The sequence below is a fragment of the Pogona vitticeps genome, chromosome 5 (assembly GCF_051106095.1).
Source record: "Pogona vitticeps strain Pit_001003342236 chromosome 5, PviZW2.1, whole genome shotgun sequence".
Taxonomy (NCBI): domain Eukaryota; kingdom Metazoa; phylum Chordata; class Lepidosauria; order Squamata; family Agamidae; genus Pogona; species Pogona vitticeps.
Window position 1 is genome coordinate 44,501,420 of NC_135787.1, and position 24,628 is coordinate 44,526,047.

The window sequence follows — 24,628 nt, forward strand, 5'->3', positions numbered from 1 at the left end:
AATTAATGAATGAATAAATGAATAAACAAACAAATATATAAATAAATAAAATGTCAGACTTTGCTGTGTTAACTCTTTGCCACCAAACCATAACCCCTGAAAGGATTTGTCACTGAAGAGAACAATCCTTTTGATGAAACAAAACAAAACCCTCTTATATCTCTACTTAAAATTCAGTCATGAAATGCTGTATCAAAACTGTCCCCATTGACTGTATTTTCTTCATTGTCATATTCAGCATGCACAGTACAGCATGAAGGGGCCTGTGAACACCTCCCCTTTCAACTGGAGGGTGCAGAAGAAGAAACAAGAATTCTGATATTACTTTTGACAGTCCTTGAGAATAGACATCTAACATGTTATATGCATTTAAGTCACTTTTGGCATATGGCAGCCCTATAAATGAGTGACCTCCAAAAAGTCCTGTCATGAACAGCTGTTTAGTTCTTACAACTGCAAGGGTGTGGCTTATTTTATTGAGTCAACCCATCTCATAGTTGGACTTCCTCTTTTCCTCTTCAACTTTTCCTAGCATTACTGTCTGTTTCAATAAGTCTTGCCTTCTCATGATGTGCCCAAAGTATGACAGCATCAGTTTCATTATTTTTTGCTTCTAAAGATAATTTGGGCTTCATTCAATCTAGAACCCACTTGATTTGATCTAGAACCCACTTGATTTGCATTCCATGGTGTCAGGAAAGCTATCCTCCATAGTTCAATTTGTCTTCTTCTCAGCTTTCTTCACTGTCTAACTTTCATATATATGGATAAGTAATTAGAAGTATCATAATATATGGATTATATTGAGCTTGATCTCCAATGACAATAGCAGTTAATCCTTTTCTAGATCCAATTCACAAACCTCTTTTGATTTCCTGGCTGCAGTCTCCACTTGGATTGATGACTGAACCAAGGTACATAAAATATTTAACAATTTCATTTTTTTCATTGTCAAGATTCAAGTTATGTACTTCTCCTCTAAATATGATTTTTGTCTTCTTAATATTTAGCTGAAATCTGCATTTTTTTTCTTTTGCCTTCATCAGGAGTCATTGTCACTTTCTGCCAGTCTGTGGCTATGCACAACCAAGTTGGAACTGACTTACAGCAACCCTAATAGGGCTTTCAGGGTAAGTGAGATATTTAAGGAGGGCTTTAATCAACACCATGGCTGAGTTGGAATTTGAGCTCAAGGCTCTTCTATGCCATCACTTTATCTACAACACCACACTGGGATTTTCTGCCACGTGCATTTATCATATATAATCCATTTCCCCATTTTGATCAAAGATATAGAATCAAAAACAAAAAGGCAAGTCTAGTGAGGCCCAATCTGTTTCAGTGTCGTTGCTATTTGAATTTTATTCCCCACCCCAACTTATAAAAAAAGGACACAAAATTACACAATATGAATACCATGCTTACAAGCTATAGTATGTGCCAGAGCCATGTAAATTAAATTCCAGATCATAGATAAATTACACAAAGAAGTGTCCTTTAGACTTAGGCTGCAGTCTTAAAAGAGCATCCTAAATAAAGACTTAGGATTTTTTCATGTCTTCCTCCATTGGGGGGGGGGGAGCTGCAGGAAAGTTTGCAACCACTGCTTTTATACTGGTGTTTTAAATTTTGAGTCACAGAAAAGGAAGCACATGGGAGTAATCATGAGGAATTATTTCTTTAGTTTTATACATTGAAAATCTATGGATCTAAGCAAAGCCATATACATTTTAAAAAGATAAATAAATAGAAAACAAAGTATTTATGTTGCCCTTCAAGTAGGTGGTAGGTAGGACAACTAAGGTAAAGACTTGTAAAAATAAGTACTTTTTGACATATGTCTAAAAATAGAAATGTTGGAGCATGTTAAAGTTATATCAGAAGAGATTTTAGATACATAAGCACAGCATGTCCAAAAACGTGGGCTGATGGAAGTATGCTGGCAGTCTTACAACTGCTGCAGTCTTTTCCCCGTCCAACAGAATCAAGGGAAGAAATTTATTAATATTCCTGGTGAATGGGATGGGATGCCATGTTGAAAGATCAACATGCAGCCTTTACCTTATTCAGGTAAAGGTTAGTTGCAACCTTAACAGCTATCCAGTTATAATCCGTTAGGTTCTTCCTCCATCTACGTTCTAGCCTTCTCCTCATACGCTTCAGCGCTCGGAGGTCCTGGTTAAACCAGGGCGTTGGCCGAGCTCTACGACAGAGAGGGCGTTTAGGTGCGATCGTGTCTATGGCCCTGGTGGCAGCGGTGGACTAGCTGTCAACTAGCGCCTCGACAGGAGTGCTAGCCAGGTCAGCCGTAACACCTCTCATGGCATCCTGGAATCCAACAGGATCCAGTAGCCTTCGAGGGCGGACCATAACAATAGGTCCCTGCTCCCTGCGAGGGGGGAGAGCCACTGTGAGGTTACATTTTATTAGCTGATGATCTGACCATGATAAGGGGACTGACACGAGGTCTGTCACCAACAGATCACATTCGTTCCAACTGGAGGAAAAGACCAGGTCCAGTGTGTGACCACCCACGTGGGTGGGGCATTGACATGTTGGGACATGTTCAAGGAAGCCATGGTTTCCAAGAACTCAAGAGCTGACCCAGATGCCTCTGCTCTCGCTTTTGATATACTAGCTTTAGGGTCTCCTCCTCCATTAAAAAGTTATACTAGTGAAATAGAAGCTCAGTAGTAGAGAACAAGCTATGCCACATAACAGAGTATGAAAAAGTGTGCCTAAAAACCTTAGCAAATGGCTGTTATCTTAGTACCAGATATACGAGCTATATGATTTGGATTTATCTCTCTAAGTCACGGAGAACACATGGAGTCAATACAAAGCTGAAGGCAGAGCAGCTCCAGATCTCTTAGCTGCTGCTGTCACTTGTGTGGAAAAAAAAGGAGAAAACCAGAGAATATCAAAGCAGCTTCAAATATTTGGTAAGTCCTCTGACTCACAAATACATGGAGATTTGGGACAGAGTTTTTTTTTGATCAGCCCATTTCTATCAGCACTTTTAAAATTAACCAAAGAAACTCTAATACATGGATCAACAGCTGGGATAAGCAACTGCTTGAGATGCGGCCAAAAAGAATTCACAAGAGACTTTGAGAAGAAGATACTTGGGCCCAGAAATAAAGTAGGAGAAAGGGCCTGGGAGAGCAGATGTCAATTGACTAATGGGCAAGTACAACTGTCTCAGTACCATCTTCATTCTAACTATTTCATTTATTACCCTGTAGTTAGCATGAGAGACCTTGATGATTAAAAGAATGTTAAATAAACAGGAAAAAGGAAGTACAAAGTTGCAGAAAAGCTAAACAAACAGGAACAAAAAAAATATGGCTACAAATGTTTAGAACGAATTCCACTCTTAACATAGTTTTGATTACTTATTAGGAGGTCTTATAAGAATCTTTAACTTACGGATGGATCTTAATGTAACATATTTAGTGTTGTGATAGCCCATTGTTGAACATTAGTATTTATAGGCTAGACACACTTTTCCTTGTTATGCTAAAAATTATAGCTATTTTAGCTATTACGTTATTTAGATTTCTGATCAACAATTATTTCTGCTGCTTATATTTTAAAGCCAATTCTTTTTTCCTGGTGCTTTGTAGGAAAAAGCAGAATGGGAGCAGGAAGTGAAGAAAAAACATATCTGGATTTGATGAAACACTTAGCCTATTAGGATAAATAACGGGTCCAAAATGATAGCATATGCATATGCTAATTAACAGAGCACACCTAGCATGTAATTTCTCCAAATTTCCCAATTATCATTAATAACAATATAACAACTACAGATGAGAATATGAACAAGAACAAAGATCTTACCCCGAAGATCGATGGTCAGGTTTATTTCTTTCAGAACGATCTGGAACAGAGAAGACATAACACCCAAAAGAAGTGTTAATTTAACTTTGCATTGTTCAAGTATGAACAAAGCATCACATCATATTTTACAAAACATTTTTGAAAGCTACATTTTATTTGTCCTCTTTAAGGAGTACTCTGCCTGGAAGGAAAGAAAAAGTCTATAATTTTTGTTAACCACAGTCTTTGAAACACGCCCTTCTCCATACTTGAGTTCACTTGTTTTTATGTTTAACAGATACTCTTTTTAAAAAATAACAGACTTCAGTTTTGCTAAAAAAAAAAGTTAGAGAGCAATGGAAAAGAAAACCACTGGATTAGTCAGCACGTAAAAATCATTCCATGAATCACAGCTGGCAAATTCTCTAAAAGGATGGGAGAAGTCAGTGGAAGCTGCAGTAATTCCTGCAAATACAGACTAAAACTGCTTTGCTTTAACTCTTTCAGTACATTTCTATACATGCCTACTCCAAAGCAAGCCTGACTGAATTCAGTCGTGCTTGTATCCAGATAAGTGTGTATAGGACTGCAGTGTAAACTGCCATTAAACTTGCCAACACCCAAGCCCTTCCATGTTCATAAATATATTTCCATTTAGGGAGCTATTATTAGACCTTTTCTAGCAAGACTGAGAAGTTGAGGACTTAAATTGTACTGGGCAAAATAATTTGTACTTTTTTTCCTATTACACTCATATGTTTAATTTTATTTTGCAAAAGAGAAAGAGAGAAAGCACATCACTGAACACTGCAACAGAACGAATGATAAATGGCATTACTTCTGTAGGTTAAAAGGAATAATCCTATTTAGGAAATAATACCATCTCCTCCTAAGCATTCAATATGCTCCCAGTTTCACTAATATTACAACAACACCATAGAAATAAAATGCTCTTTTTGTTTGCACTGTACCTGGCACTGTATTTCATCAGAGCTAACACACTGAACAACTAACTGCCTAAACTTTAAAGCTCCATAATAAAACTGTCTATATCACACCAGAAAAGACTTCCTTTTGACCTAGTAATTCAACCTTACCTTAGCTTACAGAGAAAACAGGCAGGCATTTCCTTTTAGGTTGTTTTCCATCTGATAGAGGAATTAAAAGTTTCTTGGATACTCAGACAGTTAACAGCAAGAAGTCAAGAGGGCTGTTCAAGTTGTACAACATCAGCAGTGAGAAGGGAGAAATCACATAACATGTAAACAGCATCTGAGAACTTCCCTCCAAGGCCTATTTCTGATTGGCAGCTTGATCGTGGCCAACCTCAAAACTGGAATGCTGTCATTCAGGAAGTGAATGTTATTCCCTTTTCCCTTTCATTCTTTGTTTAAACAGGAAATGGTTCGGATGGATGTGAAGAATTTATTGCATAAAACTGGACGAAGAATAGCATCCAACAGAAAACGGTGTCAACACGCTTTCAAAGGAAGGCATAATTGTTATTTTCATAAGAATTATCCCACAAATAAATAAATAAAAATGCCAAAACCCTGCATAACTTAAAACATATTTGTTCAGGACAATACATATTAAATTTATTTTGGATGTAATAAAAGAGAAGGATGCCATTTTTGAAGGATAGTCACTCATTATGTTTTCCTTTTGTGGCATGACACCTTCCCTCAACTTGATACTAATGAATCAAAGAGAGACTGGCTGGATAAGGCTCAACCTAAAATGTGAAATATTTTTACAGGCCTGGAAAAGAAATAATTTTCTTTAGAGAGGAAGAAAAAACAGAAAGCAGCCAACTTTGTTCGCAAGTGTGTCAGACTTTAGGTGGAAGGCATGAAAAAGTGACATAGTATGCACAGTATAACACATACACAACCCTCTTACCTGTTCCTTCAGGCTGTGACTATTAGGAGCAAACAGCATTACAATACGTACTGAACAGCTAAGCAGACATTTAGGCCTTAGCAAGGTACACCATCAGGTTAGCAAACCTAATATGTAATTTATGATACAAGAGTTTAGCATTTAACAAAATGTCATTTTCAGACACTGGGAAATATAATATGATATGCAGATTGAAATAATAGCACAAATAGCTGCACTGACAGAAAATAAATTCCAACATCCATACTGATGTATTACCTGTTTTGCTCTCAGAGCAGATGTATGAACTCATACATGTTCTGAGCAATACTTGGAAGGCCTCTTTGGATTGTAGCAAAAGTCAGTCTCAACACAGACTCATCCAAGTAAACAACATTCAGGAGAATTTTTTTAGACACACACACAAATAAATGCCCCACAATTCTATTGGTGAATAGGAAGAATTACATAGAGCTGCAGAAATGGCAAACAAATACTGTATATCGTGGGGAAATGTTGGCTGAAAAGAAGCAAAACTCAAAAGCTTGAGAGGGCTGCAGCCTGGTGTAGAAGTGAGAAAGCGGTCCAAAGGATAAGCCTTTGGAACTCTTGCCAGAGCATATAAGGAAGTCACAATGTGTAGAGAAAGTACTCCTGAAGACAAATTCAGCGGTGACAGATATTTCCTGCCCTTAGATTCATTATACTACCTGTATCCTGAAGCTGGGAAGTGTTGTAACAACAGATGGAGCAATGAAAGCCAGCAAAAATCTTCGGCAGAATTCCCAAGAAAAACAAGGCAGATAAAAGTCCTAGGACAGAACCACGATTCTGGGTGCAACGACAATGTTTCAGGTAGGCCTGGTTTTTTAGAGATTTCAGGCCTTTAGAGACATCAGCTCAACAGAATGTTGTTGATGCTTCCTATGTAAGCTTCTAGGCGGCTTCACAAGGAGACAGAAGCAGCAGAATGAAAAACATAGCCATCTTATGCCTTTTTGTGGGGCTCTGGTGGTTTCGGGTTCTAATTTGATCACAGTCCTGAAACACCTGGCTAATCCTTTCTGACAATCGAAGTATCAATAGAATAGCCCAGGAAATCCACTGGGCTACTGCTAGGATGCTTCTGACAGTGTTTTTCTTGTAACCACTTTGGACTAATAAAGATGAATGGAGTTGATTTTTCAGTAGGATTTCCTAGCTTGTTGCTTGTGAGGTATTAAACTTGAATGTCTCACTCATGGAACTGTCCACTTTATGTTAGACTCTACAGAATGGGAGTTTTCACATTTTTGTTTTTTGTGATTTCATATGGCTTGGAGGTTTGTTTTGAGAACTGATGATGTCATCAGCATGGCAATTTTTCAGAAATAAAAGATTTCCAATTTTCCCCTGATGGTTTCAAGGTTCTTGTGGAATCCCTTTCACTCACTGGGGGAAATACAGACCTCGAAAGCAATGTTTGGCTCCCTTATGATCCTCCTGGTAGTCTGCTCTCTTTATGTGCTACTCAACTGCCAAGCTCACTTTCATGGAGCACATGTGCACATTTCTCTATGTACATTTTGGCTTTGCAAGCAGTTTCTTGTCCACAGAAGTGCAGATGCTTGTTAGGTCACTGACCTGTATGACAGATCTCTGAATGATATGCATAGTATCTTCTGGGATTTTATGCGGGGTGCAGAGCAGTCTTAGTACATTAGTATATTCTGTCAGTGCACACTAGGTGTACCACACTGGTATCTTTCACATCCAGTGAATGATGATGCACTGTCACACCCTGTAAAGACATGGGGCATTTAAAAAGTATACTATTTTTCAATTCTAATACAGGCAGACACTTCATTAAAAATCCTTCTAGTTTCCTGATACAGTACTAGTGCAGGCTTCCTTACACACAACAGTGGTGCCTTGACTTACGGACGCCCTGACCTATGAACGTTTTGAGTTACGAACAGCTCCAGATGCTAAATATTGCTTTGGGTTACGAACGGAGCTTTGACTTACAAATGAAAAAAAAAACTTTCCTGCCCTTTTTTGACCTAAGTTCATCTTAGGTCAAAAGAAGAAGAAAAAGAAAAAATTTCTCCCCCTAGTGGTAGAGTACGGATTAACCGGCTTTGCATTAGTTCCTATGGGAACTAATGCTTTGACTTACGAACCCTGCCTTGATATAAAGACAAAAAACAGTCGGAACGGATTAATTGGTTTTCAGTGCATTCCTATGGGAAATGGTGCTTTGACTTATGAATGTTTTGACTTACGGCCACTGTTCCAATATGGATTAAGTTCGTAAGTCAAGGCACCACTGTATTACATTTCACTGCATTCTCTTTCCTCACTGTGATCTCACTCTACTTTTCAAAGTCTGTCATGTATGTATCCAAACTCCACCTCAGAGTTCATGGTTGCCACAAGACATGTGACACTGCATTGTTACATACATACATGTTTCGGCAGTTGCAGTTCCCTACATGTACACAGCTTTGTTGATACAAAAGTAGAATTAATAAACAGAGTTATGCTCATTTTTCATCGTCTCTTTACCTCAAGCCCTTGCAGCCTATCACATATTGTTTAGATAGTTTACTGATCTTCTGAAGATACTTTTAAAGCACAAGGGAATGCACTGATAAGAGGAGAATAGAACATTTCTCCAGGAGCTTTTTTAAGCTTATGGTTTTCAAGATCCAAGCCATTAATAAAATTATTACGAAACCAATTACTTTTATGGACATTCCTGGACAAAGCTATTTTGTGGAGATTTTCCAAGTAAATCTCATTGTGTTCTCAAGGAAGTATGCATTGAATTTCAGGAGTTAGCTTGCAGGCTAAAGATATAGATTAAATTAATTCTGGTTTCTCTAAGTAAATTAATAAGGTACAGAAAAGAAAATTGGATGTCATTTATCTCTATTTGGCTTAATGCAATTTGACAAATAATAGAAACAAACAAGCCTAAATATAAGAAATTACAGGATGATAAAGTTATGAGAAATAACTTAAATAACAAACAGGGTGGATAAAAATCAGTATTTTTTAAAATCAAATTTAGAACACTCTTTAAACAATTTTATTTTGCTTTAAATTGTGATGAAATCACAATTTGATTTAATCAAATCCACCCTGACAATAAAGATTCCATACAACATTAACCAGAATAAATTGTACTATGATTGGATGGTTCATCTGTAGATTTTACCCTTATCAGGTAACAAACTTGAACTATAGTAACTTAAAGTAAAGGAGATGAAAACACAGGGTTCCTGTACAGCAAGATTAAAGTCATACTAGTACTGTTTGCTAGTAGGGGTTCTGCAAAGTCTTTAAGCTGAACAGCGTGGGTAGGATTAGTTACTTGGCAACTGTGCACAAAGACTCCCCTGAAGGGAACTTTATAACATACTTCCTTAATGCTTCTGATACCATGCTGTATAAGTTGTACTTTAACCATATGTTGCCATAACAGAATGTAAGAAGTGTAACTGCCTCAGTAGTTTAAATCAGTTCTCATCTGAAAATAACAAAAGAAGTTATTTTCATTCTTGAAAAGGAGAACACATTCTGCTTGCCTAAACCTGCTGCAAAAGGCAACTAATAGCTAAACTTGAATACCTTTTTTGCATTAAGCCGGGCAATTTTACAAAGTGGTCATTTAGGGAACCAGATGTAGTTTCAACATTCAACATTTTGACTGCTCTCTTACAGACATAGAGTAGTTTTCTCTACTAAGCTTCTGGTAGCTGTTTCCTTCTGTGGTCACTGTCAACCTCCAGAGCAGGCCATGGCTGGGTTCGCTGGCACAAACTCCATGGGCTCAACATCCAGATTCTCCTTCTCCTCCTCCTCCTCCTCCTCCTCCTCCTTCTTCTCCTCCTCCTTCTCTTCTGTAGACCAGCAGCCCCCCAGAGCCCTGTCTTTGCTCCTTTTTATCTGACTCTTGCCTGCCTTGGGCACCTGTTCCTTGGCTGCTTCACCTTCCCCAACTAGTCTTCCCTCCCTCTCCTCCTGTGCCTTAACCTTTTCCCCTGGCAGAGCTCTCTCAGCCATCTTAAAGGGGTCTGAGGGCTCGCTGGAATGCTCACTCCATCACACCTTCAAACAGTTAAGTATTTTTCTTTTCTATTCTCTAGAATTCTCTGGTCTGACCTAAGCCATAATATCCAAATCAGGCCATCTCTAAACAGGTTGTTTTTCCGTCATGTGGAGGCAACCACTGTATTTTACCTTTTGTGTAAAATTTACAGGGAACTCAACATGGATTGCTGCCTTGTCGTGGCGAAGGGGCTTGAGTAATTCAGAGAAGCTTGGACTATGCCGTGCAGGGACACTCAAGACGGACAGGTCACAGTGCAGAGTTCTGACTAAATGCAATCCACCTGGAGTAGGAATTGGCAATGCCACTACAGTATCTTTGCCAAGAACACCCCATGATCAGAAACAAAAGGCTAAAAGATATGATGCTTGAAGATGGGACTCTCAGGTCGGAAGGCGTCCAACATGCTACTGAGGAAGAGCGGAGGACAAGGACAAGTAGCTCCAGAGCTAATGAAGTGGTTGGGCCAAAGCCAAAAGCACGCTCAGTTGTGGACGTGCCTGGAAGTGAAAGGAAAGTCCAATGCTGCAAAGAAAAATGCAGTGGTGCCTCGCCTGACGATAATCCGTTCCGTTCAAATCGCTGTTAAGCCCAATCGTCGTCAAGCAAAAGTAAAAAACCCATTGAAATGCATTAAAAACCGGTTAATACATTCCAACAGGCAAAATACCTCATCGTCTAGCGAAGATACTCCATAGAGGAAGCCATTTTGATTGCTGTCTTCCGGAAATAGGTCCGGAAAACAGCAGGAGACCATTTTGAAAAGGTGTAAAGATCATCGTGAAGCGAAAAATTGGTTCCTGAAGCAGGGAACCGATCATCATAAAGCGGATTTTGCCCATTAAATCACTGCGATTTCAGCGTCAAGCGGGGTAATTGTCAAGCGGGGCACCCCTGTACTGCAAAGGAACCTGGAATGTAAAATCTATGAACCTTGGTAAGCTGGATGTGGTCAAAAAGGAGATGGCAAAAATAAACATTGATATCCTGGGCGTCAGTGAACTAAAATGGACAGGAATGGGCGAATTCAATTCAGATGATTATCATATCTACTATTGTGGGCAAGAAGCCCGCAGAAGGAATGGAGTAGCCCTCATAGTCAACAAAAGAGTGGGGAAAGCTGTAATGAGATATACAGTAATCTCAAAAATGATAGAATGATTTCAATACAAATCCAAGGCAGACCTTTCAACATCACAATAATCCAAGTTTATGTACCAACCACCAATGCTGAGGAGACTGAAATTGACCAATTCTATGAAGACTTACAACACTTTCTAGAACTGAAACCAAAGAAAGATGTTCTTCTCATTCTAGGGGCTACTTCTGCGATTGGTGCAATAAGAATGATGTCGGTCATGTGCAACACACGGCAAGTGGACCACTGGGTTCTGGGGGCATGAGGTAATTGGGCCAGTCACCTATGCTGGTGGGATTCATCTTCACAGACAAAGCCAAATTCTCCATCTCTACTAACAATTAAAGCAACTACAGTACTTGAAGATTCAATGTAGATCTTAGCTTAACATCTAATTGCCTATAACAAGGACACCAGACATATCTCCTCTAGGGAAGCATTCTATAGATAGCCACTACGGAGAAAGCACTTTTTGTGGTAGTTGCCTCTCACACCATCATGGATGACAGCACTTGAGAATGTGACAATTAACTTTAAAAATTGTGCAGGAACATATGGGAAAAAGCAAAGCAGAGTGATCTGATTAAGGACTTTTAAATGCCAGCCACAACTGTTTGGGTCTAGAAATTGTACAGTAACCAACACAGCTAGCGTATCACTGGAATCTTATGTTGAAAAAAAAACAGCCACACAATGCAAAGAAGATAAGTAAGATAAGCAAGGATCAAAAGCACAAAACACAAGTGGCTAGATGGAGAAATACATACACATGTCCATATCCTCTGGTTTCAAGGGATTAAAGCCTATTCAACAGATACAACAGAACTGACCGAACTAATACAGTGGACAATCCCACCATCTGGTCTGCATCACCTACGGAGCTGAAGTGAACCTAAGTATTGATACTATACTTTCAAAGTGCATTGCAGAACAATCACAACAAGGAACTGATTCAACTGGAAAGGCTTCAAACTAACAGAAAAGCTCTACAGACAAACAATGTGAGGACCCAGTGATGGAGGCTAAGAAACTGATCTAGGCTATCACCAGATAGTAGTGATGATCTACAACCTATGTACTGTATGTTCAGATTTTGCATGATTCTTGTTCTGTGTTGTTCTTTTCACTTCATTCCTCTGAGCTCCACTGAATATCTTTGTGGCACAGCCAAATGGCTTGGAAAAATGAAATACATTCTCTGAGTCTAAAGATTTAAAGGAATGCCAGTCTGATGACCAAAAAGACCCTAGCTTCTATTAAGTCAGACTGTCCAAACCTGTTTCAGGCTTATCTTTCTGGTTTGTTCCCCCCCCCCCCCAACTGGCGATTCTAGAGTTTCCCATCTCAGAAACAACAGGGAACGTTGACCTTAATATAAATCACACTCCTTGTGCCAAAGCTGGCTCGTGATGGAGAGGAGGAGGAGGGGGGAGGAAGGAGTGTTCAGTCCAGCTGCTTGTTCCCTTGAATTGGGAATGATACTATGAGGCAGTCCAGCTCATTAACAGATTCAACAATAAGAATAAGAAATGTAACAAACAAACAAATCTGACATTAGTTCACAATCTGCAAGTTCATTTTTATGTAAATTCAATATTTCAGAAATAAATCCCTTTCTTCAAAGGCTACCTGCACTACTTAAACCAGGGGCTGAAGAAAGAGTATCTGTGAAATGCTGGGCTGCTCAAACACAGACAGGCAGTTTGAGAGCAAAGCCATTAGTTTGTCTGATCACTCTATACTCTGATTAGCAGTAACTCTCTATAATTTTTAGAGAGTTACCGCCCCAGCTAGTCTACCTTGTCTAATCAGAGATGCCAAGGGCTTCACCTGAAACCTATTGCGTGTAAAATTTGCACTTAGTCACTAAGCTATGGTTTGCCTATGCCGATAATTATGGTAAACCCATAATACTGTAGCACTGTATGATTTAGAAGACAGTGTCTATCATCATCATCATTAGTTGTAATATTTGGTATTTTAACCTATACTTTTATCATCATGTGCTGTCATGTCAATTCTGACTTATGGTGATCCTTTTTCAGGGTTTTCCAGGTAGAAAATACACAGAAGTGGTTTCCCATTCCCTTTTTGGGGGGGTGCCCTGGGACTGTGCAGCTTGCCCAAGGCCATACAGGCTGGCTCCTCTCCCATGAATCGAACTCCCAACCTCTGGTTCCACAGCTAGAAACCTAAACCACTGAGCTATCCAGCCAGTTCAGCTTCAGAATTTAAAACAATTCTGAAATTTAAAATTTTGAGTGCTCACGAGTTTCCTGAAAATAAATGCAGATACAAAAAGATTTATTAGCACAATGTACCAAGGTAATTAACTAGGACCAAACTGATCACAGTTAGAGAATTCCACCTTTTAGGATTGTTCCAGTCATCATTTTGGAACTGTTTTTAAAAAATTCACCAAATAGCAGGATAGCACTCAACACTGACCTTTAAGGCAAAGCATATTTAAATAAAATCCATTAATTATATGAGTGGGGGACACTTTCTCCAATAAGGTCCTTTGTTTACCATGTTTTTCATCTATAAAAAACCAGCAGTGGGCAACTAACCCCTATCAGGAAACCAGAGAAAGTCTGATGTTCCTCTGAGAGCACCAAACAGACATTCCATTCCATAGGCCTCCTCCACAGAATATCTTAAAAGCATGAAAGTTGCTTCAGTGGGCCTGCTTGCCACACTGTTCTGGTTTGCAGCAAGCAGTCGCATGGGAAGGGTAACCAACCTGGTTACTCATAATGAAAAAATGTTAAATAAAATAATAACATTTAGCAACCCTGAAGTGTGAAGCAAACACTACACAAACAACTGTGCCAAAGTAATATCCATGCCTTTCAACAAGGATTGGCCCATGGTTACAGATAAAAGACACAGTAAATTTATGACTTGCAAATGCTGAACAATCATGGAATCATAAAAGTTGGAAGGAACATTAGAGGTCATCTACTTCAACCCCACACACTGCACCCAACCTATGACTACTATTTCTCTGACAGATGATTATCCAGCCTTCACTTCCCGTGAAGGAGAAACCGTCTTCCAAACAGTCCTTTCAACTTTCAAACAATTACTGTATTACTATTACTATACACTCTTCAGGTGACATTTGCTTCCCTGCAGTTTCCCCACATTGATAATAGCTGCAGTCTCTGGAGAAACAGAAAATCTGTTCTTTGCAACATAGCCCTTCAGCTATTTGAAGACTACTGTATTGCTTCCCTTTAGCCTGGCATATCATGTCCAGGTCATTCAACCATTTATCACAGGATGTGATTTCCCAGCTGGTCATCTTTCTCTGGATACAATTCAGTTTATCAATGTCCTTCTTAAAATGTCATAGTCTAGATTAGACATTTCACAACACTCTTTGTTTCAACTGAATTTACAGTGATTTAATTTTGAAAAATTGTCATGTAACTATTTTAAAAAGTTATATAAGAAAAAAGTACATAAGCATACATCTTAATATTTCAGAAAGCTGAAGAAGAAAAGAAAGCATGCCAAAGCAGGTCCTGAAAAACGTAGCAAAATGGTAGCTGCAGATGACTATCTATAGCAAGAAATAAAGCAGCTCAATTCAAAAAATATTTATCTTTTGAGAAATGCTGCACAATGCTCCAAAATGCATTAAATTTTAAACTATAATTCTTTGTCAATTTTTCTGGCAGGATCCCAAATTTCCCATCAAGTTCAAATGCGCACACACACATTAACAAGGGCAATTCTTGCATCTAAAGAATTTATATAATGTATTTAGTCTCAGGCTATAAAGTCACCTGATAGAGAACTTAAACTATTGAGCAGCTAACAGAAACGAAAACTTACAGAATATGCAGAAAAAGAGAGGAAATCTAACTCACGTTTTAAAACAATTTATTATCCTGAGATGTTCACTCAAGAGGCAGGATGGTAACAGAACAAAGAGCCTAGAAGAAGCCAAACATGTTAGGAGTGGAATAACTACTTGTGAATTAACGCACTGACCCTGTGTCAAGACTCTTCTCACGACCTGTGTTTGATTCTGACAGGCTCAAGTAACCATCTCAGGGCTGACTCAGCCTTTCATCCTTCTAAGATCAGTAAATTGAGTACACAACTCACTGGTGGGAGGAGCAATGTGTATCCCAAACAACTAAATTAATTAAATTGTAAAGTGCTATTGTGCAGTATATTAAAGCAACACATTTTGCTCTGTTTTTGCCTTCTGATGCATATTCTTGGAATGAAGAGAAATAACCACTTCGTCACAAAAGCATCATCATATTCTTCCTATTCCACATGTAGGAATAAGAATCAAAGTGTCTCTTTCAGTTCAGCACATTTAATTCTTTCTAGATACATAAGTTACATTTCATCATACTTGAGAGATTTGTTGGATTTTAGAAACATTTTCTCTTCATGTTGATGAAGCCTAAATTACTCTTAAAACTGCATTTCATTTTCGAACACTTTTAAAGAGGTATTTAAGAAAATGTAACTGTTCTGTTTGTTGCCTGGTACAAATGTCAGAAGCCAAGTATTTCTCTGTAAAATAAAACAGACTTTATACTTAGTGATGCTGGTTCATTTCCAAGGACAAGCTGCAACAGATAAGAGCAAAAGAGCCTCTGTTACTATCCTTAATTTATTCTAGCAGAACTTGGTCCAGAGCCAGCTGACTCCAACCAATTCTTCCCACTGACTTTCTTGGATCTGGACTGGAGCGGGTCTCATAAGCGACAATCTTCTAGCTCAAATGCAGTCAGGTATTCATTATACTGTATGTTCAATCAGTGATTGCCAAGAAGAGTTCCAACTCTGCATCTAATGATTAGGACTGGCTACAAAAGAGCTCCTCACAAATCAACCCACTTTCATCACAGCTTGCCATGAAAAACACGGTAACCACAAAGCATCTGTGAAGACATATGCAAGACTGGTCAAGTTATTACAAACTTTTCTAGGCATTCTAGAAGTGTCTGATCCCTTTCTGCTTTACAGCTGGTGCAGAACACATCCAAGAGACTCAATCTAAACAGCCAATCCTTACAAATCATTCAAAGTGAAAGCCTAACAACATGCAACAAAGTCAATACAGAGTCTATAGTTAATGTCCCATTGAAAATCAGTGGCTATTAAAAAATCCTGCATTTTGAGTCAAGTAAAATATATTCTAAAACAATTATATTCCACAACTAGATGCCACCCAATGTCCTGCCACCTGGAGGAAAAAAAAGCCTGGTGTCCCAAAGGAAGTAGGGCAATTGGCAAATGATACATACTACCTCACGTTAAATTGTGCTCCAGTATATGGAAATACTGCATTTTCTTAACCATTCAGAAAAGTAATACAAACAAAACTGAACTGAGAGAATTCAACCAGGGTCAGTTTTAGTCATTTTTATGATCTCTCAGTTATAAACCATTTGAAAGTCTGTGCACTCCCAAATGTTACAGACAGATCTTCCGTAAAATATTATTTTTCTAGTAATTATTTGCCATAATAGTTGTGTTTTTGTGTTGTTCCCTGCAGATACATTTGTGGTATGATGTAAACATGTGCAGCTCACAGAAAAAGAGTAAAAAAAAAAAAAACCCACTGGAGATGCCCAGTATTTAAGGCCATGTTGAACCCATCCCAGGCTTTATAGTTCTTCCATTTAAAAATTATGTGTTATCCAAATCTCTGCACTACTGCTGTCCTCTGCTGTTGGTTTTATTCTATGGCTGTTCTAATCTGTTTTAGTGTTCACATTTTTATTATACTCACATGTTTTATGGCTTTAACCTTTTTTTATGAACTACCCAGACAACTGCACTTATTGGGCATTTAAATAATAATAAATTAGGCACACGTAATGTAGCTCTTTGGATCTCAACCACTAGACATGAGTCTCTAGCTATAACAGCAATTCAAATATGAATTGAAATAATATTGGTTATTATGATATATTAGCTGGCCATGAAGGCTGCAACCCTAAATGCCTTTACTAGCGAAAAGCCCCATAGAACACAGCTGCGCTTACTTCTAAATATAAGTGGACAGAGAAACACTGTGTAACCCATCAGCTTTGATGGCCAGCCAATGTTTATTTCATGGCGATCCACCAACTATTTATATTTGTAGACCAGAAATGGCCAACTTTGGAGGATCCTGGATGCCCCATTCTCCCCATGAAACTGGAGGTGGCAAGAAGTTACTTCCAGGTCTTCTCTCCTTTAGTCAGCAGTATGCCACACAGATTTCTATGGCACTTAAGTGCATACAGGAATGTGAGCAAGCATGCAAAATTGGACATTATATGAGTCATAACTTATCAGCATATTTATCAGAACAGTAAATCACATGGAAAATAACAAAGCAGTACTGTGCTGCATGCTCTTTACTAAAAGTTACCTTCAGTTCAAATATTATGGACCAAGTATATTTTAAAGAAATAGGCATAAGTGATTCCAAACAATTGTTTATTGAGAAGTTAGTTATAACACAGGGTAGCTTAGTACAAAGAAGCTGGTGTGTGTGTGTGTGTGTGTGTGTGTGTGTGTGTGTGTGTGTGTGTGTGTGTGTGTGTGTGTGTGTGTGTGTGTGTGTGTGTTTAATAATTGTTATACTGTAACTCTATTCAAATTCCATCAATGCACCTTCAGCCCATAGTTCATCCTGATAGTATTTTGACTAGAGAGTTAATGCAACCTTGTTTTGCTGTTCTAAATCCAGCTAGCATTTTAAATACCAATAACAAATCAGCATGAGTTTAATGTGGGAGTGAAGAAGAAATAAAGCTGCTGTGAGCTAGATGTTGCTTTAGAGAAAATTAGGCACAAATAGCGAGCCACACATATTTTGTCAGCTTTCTAATCCTTCCGAAACTGATTTACAGAAAAGAGACAGATGCATGAAAAAGAAAAGTTAATTTATAAAGACCAGCAGTTGAAAAACAAAATAATGTGCAAGATTATCCCTACAGCAAGTTCCCAATTTGCAACATTCATGGTCACCACAATAACAAAAGTAGACCTAGTTAGTATTTCAAGCAGCAGATGTAATGACAGATTCACAGTATGATTCAAAGCATTTTTACTCAAAAATAAATCACGCAAAGTTCCGTGGGACTTACTTCTTACTAAACATGTTTATATTGTTATGTGCACTTATCTCTTCCGCCTTATGGCAACCCTATGCATTTGTGATCTACAAAATGTGAGTTACAACCTTGCACAGTTCTTGCAAACTCAAGGCTGTGCCTTTCTTTATTGAGTCAATTCATCTCTTTCTTTATTGAGTCAATCCATCTCAGTCCTCTTCTCCTGCTGCTTGCCTTTTTTGCCAGCATTATTGTCTTAAGCATACTTATAGTACTAGCCATGTAGGTAACAAATCTACACAGAGTTGTGCAGCTAATAGTCCAAATTAATCAGCCAAAACCCATCTGAAACATCTGCACAGGATGTGCAGCTACAGGCAGCTACAGACATCTCGCCGTTTTAGATAAATCTGTGGCACTTGTCTGTGTTCTGCTTCCTTGCCAGCTGCCTCTTGATTTGCTGGTAGCAATGGTGTGAGTTGCAGATCTCCTGATACTTAATACTGTATTATGGATGCATTTGTGCAACAAAACAAGGAATCTAGGATTGTCATGAAATAGCATAGCCCTGGTATGCATGCTACTTAATTGCTCCCACTTGCAGTCATTCTTGCTCCACTGTTAGTCTTATAAGTCTCCTGGCAGTAGTCATTCTCCTGTCTCTAGGTCACTCCTTCCCAATAAATCAGAGAGAGAATTCAATATTTGACTGTGTTTCTTTCCTTCATTTGAGGAGAGGGAATAAACCAGAGAAAGGGTTTGTTTCCTCTGATCCCACTGCTAGCCAACATAATACAGTGGACCCTTGACTTACAGACGGCTTGACTTGCAGACTTTTTGAGTTACAGACTTCTCTGGCCGCAAAATTTAGGTTTGACTTGCAGACTGAGATTTGACTTACAGACCAGAAAAAACCCAAAATGGAACAAAAACGGCCTGTTACGGGATTAATCGGTTTTCAATGCACTGTAGGTCAATGGAGACTTGACTTACAGACTTTTTGACTTGAGAACCGCCTTCCAATACGGATTAAGTTCTCAAGTCAAGACCCCACTGTAAACTAGCTGTGGAATGAAGCACCCAGCATGCTGCACCTTTATGAGAAGCCAGGATTCAGATGGACCCCAGTTGTCATGTTACACAAACATTCCCTATACAGGGCGACCAACACTTGCTGTGATGATAAAGCAGGTCTAGGAATGGGGCTACAGATGAGCACATATGATCTTGTGCAGCCCTCATTCATAACAATGAAACTTGACAATTCTATTAGTGGGTTGTACAAGCCAGTGGATTAGATTTGTATTTTATGGAGACTCATCAGTCAAAATGTGATCTCAGACTGTCATAAGGGACGTGCCTGTAGTTTATGTTTCTTACTCAAACACCTGAGATTTGATGAGTTTCCTTTTATTCAGGGAGGCAAAACTAATAACCCAGATAATGGCTGATAGGAAACTTGGCTCTACTGCTGAAAAGAAGAAGGTCTGGTCTTATAAACTGGTGGGATTGGAAACAGCCTGAAATACCATGTATAACCTGAGTTCTTCACACTGAGGGAGTACAATGTGAACAAAACAACATAAATCAAATGCCTGAAATGCAATTGTGCATATAATTAAGCAGCAACAGCAGGTGTGGCCCTACTAGCAGAGTGAGGCAGTAGAGCCTGGAGCAGGGCACCTCACGGCAATGAAGTCAGCTCTGAACTTAATTTGCTGCCCTTATGTCCACTGGAAAACAGACTTCATATCCCCAGTGTTGAAATAAGATTTAATTTCTAATCTAGTTGCTTCTGCATGTGGAACAGTCTGTGGCTCAGACAGCAAAATATCTTAGGTTGACTCTGAAAAGCATAAGAAAAATTTCTCTACTATTCAGTGGTATTCCACCTACCACTCAAAATATTTCCAAGAAATCTTGCAGTCGCTTAATGACAAGAGTGGGTTGTTGGAGAAATCTGCCATTCCCTTTGCAAAAGAGTTGCGAGTCTGAAAATCTGTAGGAAGAGTGTGTGTGAGATTACACTGTTTTACAATGATGGGAATGCACAAATGTGTCGTTTATCAGTGAGGCTTTTCAAAAAAATAAGCTCCCAGCCAAAGAGCTGAAGAAAGAAAACAAACACTTTGGGGCACAGAATAATCTTCTGCTGTGTAAACATAGAAACCGCTGATAATTCAGGAAAGTTAGCAAAGCTGGCAGTCCAAAGTCAACACTGGATAAAGCCTGAAGCATCACAAGTTGAAATTTGGGTTTTCCTTCAGTGTCCCTTCTACTTGTACGAATTTCTTGACAGAACTAATGCCATGTTACACTGGGACTGTGGAAACTATTTTATGCAACCCCAACCAATGATTCTACTTAGATTAGAACTCCCTACCCCAAAGTGTGGTCCTCCAGAAGTTGTTGGGACTGAAACTCTCAGCAGTTCTAGTCACCAGTGAGGAATGCTGGGAGCTGCAGTCCAACAATATCTGAAGAGCTGTACTTTACTCACCCCACAATAACACTAACTGGCAGGAACTATCAAGGATTTCAAATCAGGCCTACCAGGAAATGCCAAGACAAAACTTGGCACCACCTGCAAACACAAAAAGGTATTTCAGAGGAAGTTCTGATTTTATATAGATTTTTCATTGTTTTAAACTACAAAGTTATAAAAAGAGGGGGAAATAGTGATATGTTTAGTCATTTTAATAACAAAACGCAAATTCATCACAGATTATAAACCTTATGTAAACTTGGATTCTAAGAACCTGTAGCTCAGGTGCAGCACTCACCTCACCCAGGAAGACAAAGCAGGTTGGAATTTAATCCTGGCACCTGGCACTGAACCATATATAAGGGAAGGTATCTTCTGAGTCACACCATGAGATAAAGCACAATACACTTCCAGAACATTCTGCCAACAAAATGTAGCAGAATTTTTTCCCTCTTTAATGTTCAGTTCAGATATCACCACATAACCAAAACAAAGGACCAGAGGTCTAAGACTCCATCTGCTAGTCTCCTGTACGTCTACAAATCAGCGACAGAAAGTGACAGAAAGCCCACAAGATTTCCAGGGATTGCAGTGAATGGGTAATACTCACACTCCCAAAGGGCACATAAACAGAACACAGCTAAAGTGGAACATCCTTTTCTATGCAGCAGTGCCCCAGCTGTGAATTTTGCTTCCAAGGGAAGTTAGGTTAGATACTCGCTGATTAATCTTCAGCATATTACTTTGTAGACACTTGAGCTTAGAAAAGTTACTTTTACTCCCAGAATTCCCCAGCAAGTATGGTTGCTGACTGGGGAGTCTTTGTGTTTTAGTTTAGAAAATAAACTTTTCATGGTTTGATTAGAAACGAGATTATGCCTCCAAGCTTTCCAACAGTTGCTGATTTTAGAAGTTTGTATTCTCTTTTTTGGAAGTATTTATTTTAACAGTATTGTTTCCTTTTTTTTTTCTTGTTTGGAACTGTTTTCCTTTTGTTGTTTGCATGATGCTCCACTCAGTAGAAGAGTGATTCAGAAATAAATTAAGTAGAATAAAATAACAAGCCACAACAACCAATGTCTTGACTGGATCTGGGTGCCGGGAAATACATGACACTGCCATACATGACATCAGCATTCTGTCATTTGCACCCCACATAATGTGAGTGCCAAGGAAATTAAATCTGTGTTTAGAAACATATCTAAATGTGAAGCATGTAATGTGTTTAAATACCAGATGGGGAAGTGTTTGATTATACCCTGTTGCCGAGATGGAGAAACTTCCTCCCAAGACAGTAACCTGGCCAACTTGGAGCTGCAGTCCAAAAAAAGTAACTTTTTAACATCATCTCTGCCCTGTGAGATATCCTCACATTCCTTTGTCTCGCTATACTGTATTTCGAAGCCATAATCCGGAACGCGACTAACCACACACTTTTATTAAAAAAACGCTTTCTGGAGCGAAAACCAGAACATTTAAAAATCTCAAGCCCTAAGACAAACACAAAAGAAAATGCTCTTGTGACCCTGATCTGAACTGTGCTTCCAGAGAAGGCTAACATATTGATTATACTGGCGTTCAGCTTCTCTCCCCGGGCACATGGCCCTCCTTCCTCATCCACTCCTCCCCATTAGAAACTGTGCCCTGGGTTTCCGAAGCCCGCTCCTCTTCAAGCCCCGCCGGTCCGGGCTCGGCTCGGCGCCCGCAGCCTCCGCCGCTTACCTGTTGCAGGGTTCAGGTTGGCTCTCCTGTGCCTTCTGCCAAGCTCCTTCAGCTCCTCCTCGTCTTCCTCCAGCCTCCGGGCTTCAGCCATGGGCGACCCGGACAAAGAAAGCGCTCAGGCATGGGTCTCCTCCATTATCTCTCGAGCCCCCCTCCGCCTGCACCTGCGCCTCACGCTGCCTGCCCGCAGCCGGGCTGCCAAGGATCCCCGCTTCCAGGCGGCCACTTTTGCTTTCCTTTCCCTTCCGCTCCCTCCCTCCCTCCCTCCCTCTCCAGTTCAAAAGGGCGCTCCGGGGAGGCTCCCAAGAAGGCCTGCCTTCCTTCTCTCCCCCTTCCCCAGAATCGCGCCGGAGAATGGCAGGAGAAAAGGAGGAGGAGCGGAAGGGCAAATCCAGCGATGGAGGGAAAGAAAGAAAGAAAGAAAGAAAGAAAGAAAGAAAGAAAGAAAGAAAGAAAGAAAGAAAGAAAGAAAGAAAGGGAAGTAGAGGAAGGTGGCGTTTTCCTGCCCATTCACAATATTCCGGTATCAACAGGAAACTGGGCTCATGCCAGACGCTAAAACAAAAGGCGAAAGGGGGAGGTACCTGGAGCGCCCAGCTAGCAATCAGAGGCGCGGAATGTGAGTCTGGAGAGACCACAAGAGTGGGATGGGAAAAGGAAATTCCTCTGGAGAAACGGGCACTTGACTCTGGCAGCAAAGAGGGCGAGGGATCTTTAGCCAGTCCAGTCACGTTTCTCTCTCGCTCACACACACACATACACACACACACAAACACACTTCGCGCGCGCGAAGTCCTTCCAGGAACCCACACACACACTTGAGCCCCGGTCAGACTCGGGCTGAACTCTTAGCCCGCAGCTATTCTTCGAAGGCTCCTGAGTTTAGCGCCATTCGATTTAAGGACCGCTGAGGGAATGCCGGGCGTACGGGGCTTCAGGGTTACCCGAGGTCCCCTAATTCAGGGATTGCACCCCATTTATTTATTTATTTATTCCATTTATACCCCGCCTATGTGGTCATTGCGACCACCCAGAGGGTGTGGGACGTGTTAACCACGAAGGAGCGATGAGCTGTGTAGACGGGGGCATCCTATGTTGTGGTTTTACAAAACAGAGTAACCACAGTGGGCTTTACCTCGCCTCCCTTTCAAAACAGAGCATGCTTTCACTCAGACTTCTCGCTTAACTGTGGCGACCTCAGCGCTGTTGAGAACACAGATATGATGGCACAGATTTCAGAGGGGATGTAACTGAAGTTACAGTTATGCTCAGTGTATATTTGTGTGTCTATTATGGGCCACATCTGACTTAGAGCAACCTTAATAGGGCTTTTGAAGTAAATGAGATATTGAAAGAGTGGTTGTATCAATTCCATCCCTCCCCCACAGGTTTTCCAGGCTGAGTTGAGGTGCAAACCCAGGCCACCTTGTGTCTTTATCCAACACTCTTTCCTCTACACACCACTTTTTTTGCTCAGTATCTATCGCAACACTTTGAGAAATATTGGAATACAATTTTCAGAGAGTGCGCAGCATCTAAAAAAAGACTCTTTCCCAGTCCACATGCTTCTTATTCTTTATGCCACACTCCCACTGATATCTAGAGCAGAAGTGGGCACAGCAGGGCCCTTCATATGTTGTTGGGCTGTAGGCTAAAGGTGATGAGAGTTGCAATCTGAAAATATCCAGAGGCCACAGTTTGTCCAGCCCTGATTTGCAGTAGGAGAATCCATAGCAAAACACGAGTCTGTGTCTGTGAAGCAGCTGAAAGTTGCTCCAATAATGAAACAATAGGACAGGTTTACATAGACTAATGAAAAAAAGGAAACAAGTGCTGGTGTAGCTATTTGCTCTTGTACTGGTGACAGGTTGAAATTTGAATATTAGTTTGCAAACATACACTGATAAGAAAGGCTGCAAGCTTCTGAACCACACAGAACTCTGTACAGTATTAAGAAGTAACAATTACTTTGCATAGCAAAGTTGGCAACTTATGCAAGTTGGTCTCAAGTAAACTGTGACCTAATAGCAACAAAATTATTTTGTGCTTAGTAGTTCATACGGGTACATACATCCTTCTGTTCCATTTGGTAAGAAGTTACAGAGGCACTGCATAAATCCTCGGTTTAGTTCCCTTTGGAAAGAAGTCGTAAGAGGCTTGTTGGCATTTTGTAATATTCATATTCATATACAAATACATTGGCCATATATAGGTGACTGCACAGCTTAACTCCTCCATCAGACAACCAGAATTTGCAAAAGTCACTTTTTAGACTATAGCTCTCAAAACTTCTAAACTCTCAGAACTGCTGATCATAGTGACCGAGAAATTCCAGAAGTTGTACTCCAATTTTTTTCCAAGCTCTGATGTTTCCACTTTAAATTCCTCAAAATGTTTATGAG

General features: G+C 39.8%; 1 protein-coding gene across 4 annotated transcripts in view; it reads right to left on the reverse strand.

Moving 5' to 3' along the window:
- The window catches only part of SH3D19 (SH3 domain containing 19), a 91,452-nt gene extending 68,791 nt beyond the window's left edge, over positions 1-22,661 (reverse strand). Inside the window, exons 1-2 of one of the 4 annotated variants that reach the window (XM_020781319.3) lie at positions 22,227-22,661; positions 3,844-3,883 (exon numbers count right to left, since the gene is read on the reverse strand). In XM_020781319.3, coding sequence (XP_020636978.3) covers positions 3,844-3,883; positions 22,227-22,317 — 131 coding nt within the window. In that variant the 5' untranslated portion in view covers positions 22,318-22,661. Of the gene's footprint in view, positions 1-3,843; positions 3,884-4,919; positions 5,044-22,226 lie in introns of those variants that run through there. The other 3 variants (XM_078394770.1, XM_078394771.1, XM_020781322.3) reach the window with 3 other exon arrangements.
- Positions 22,662-24,628: the final 1,967 nt, after the last annotated feature.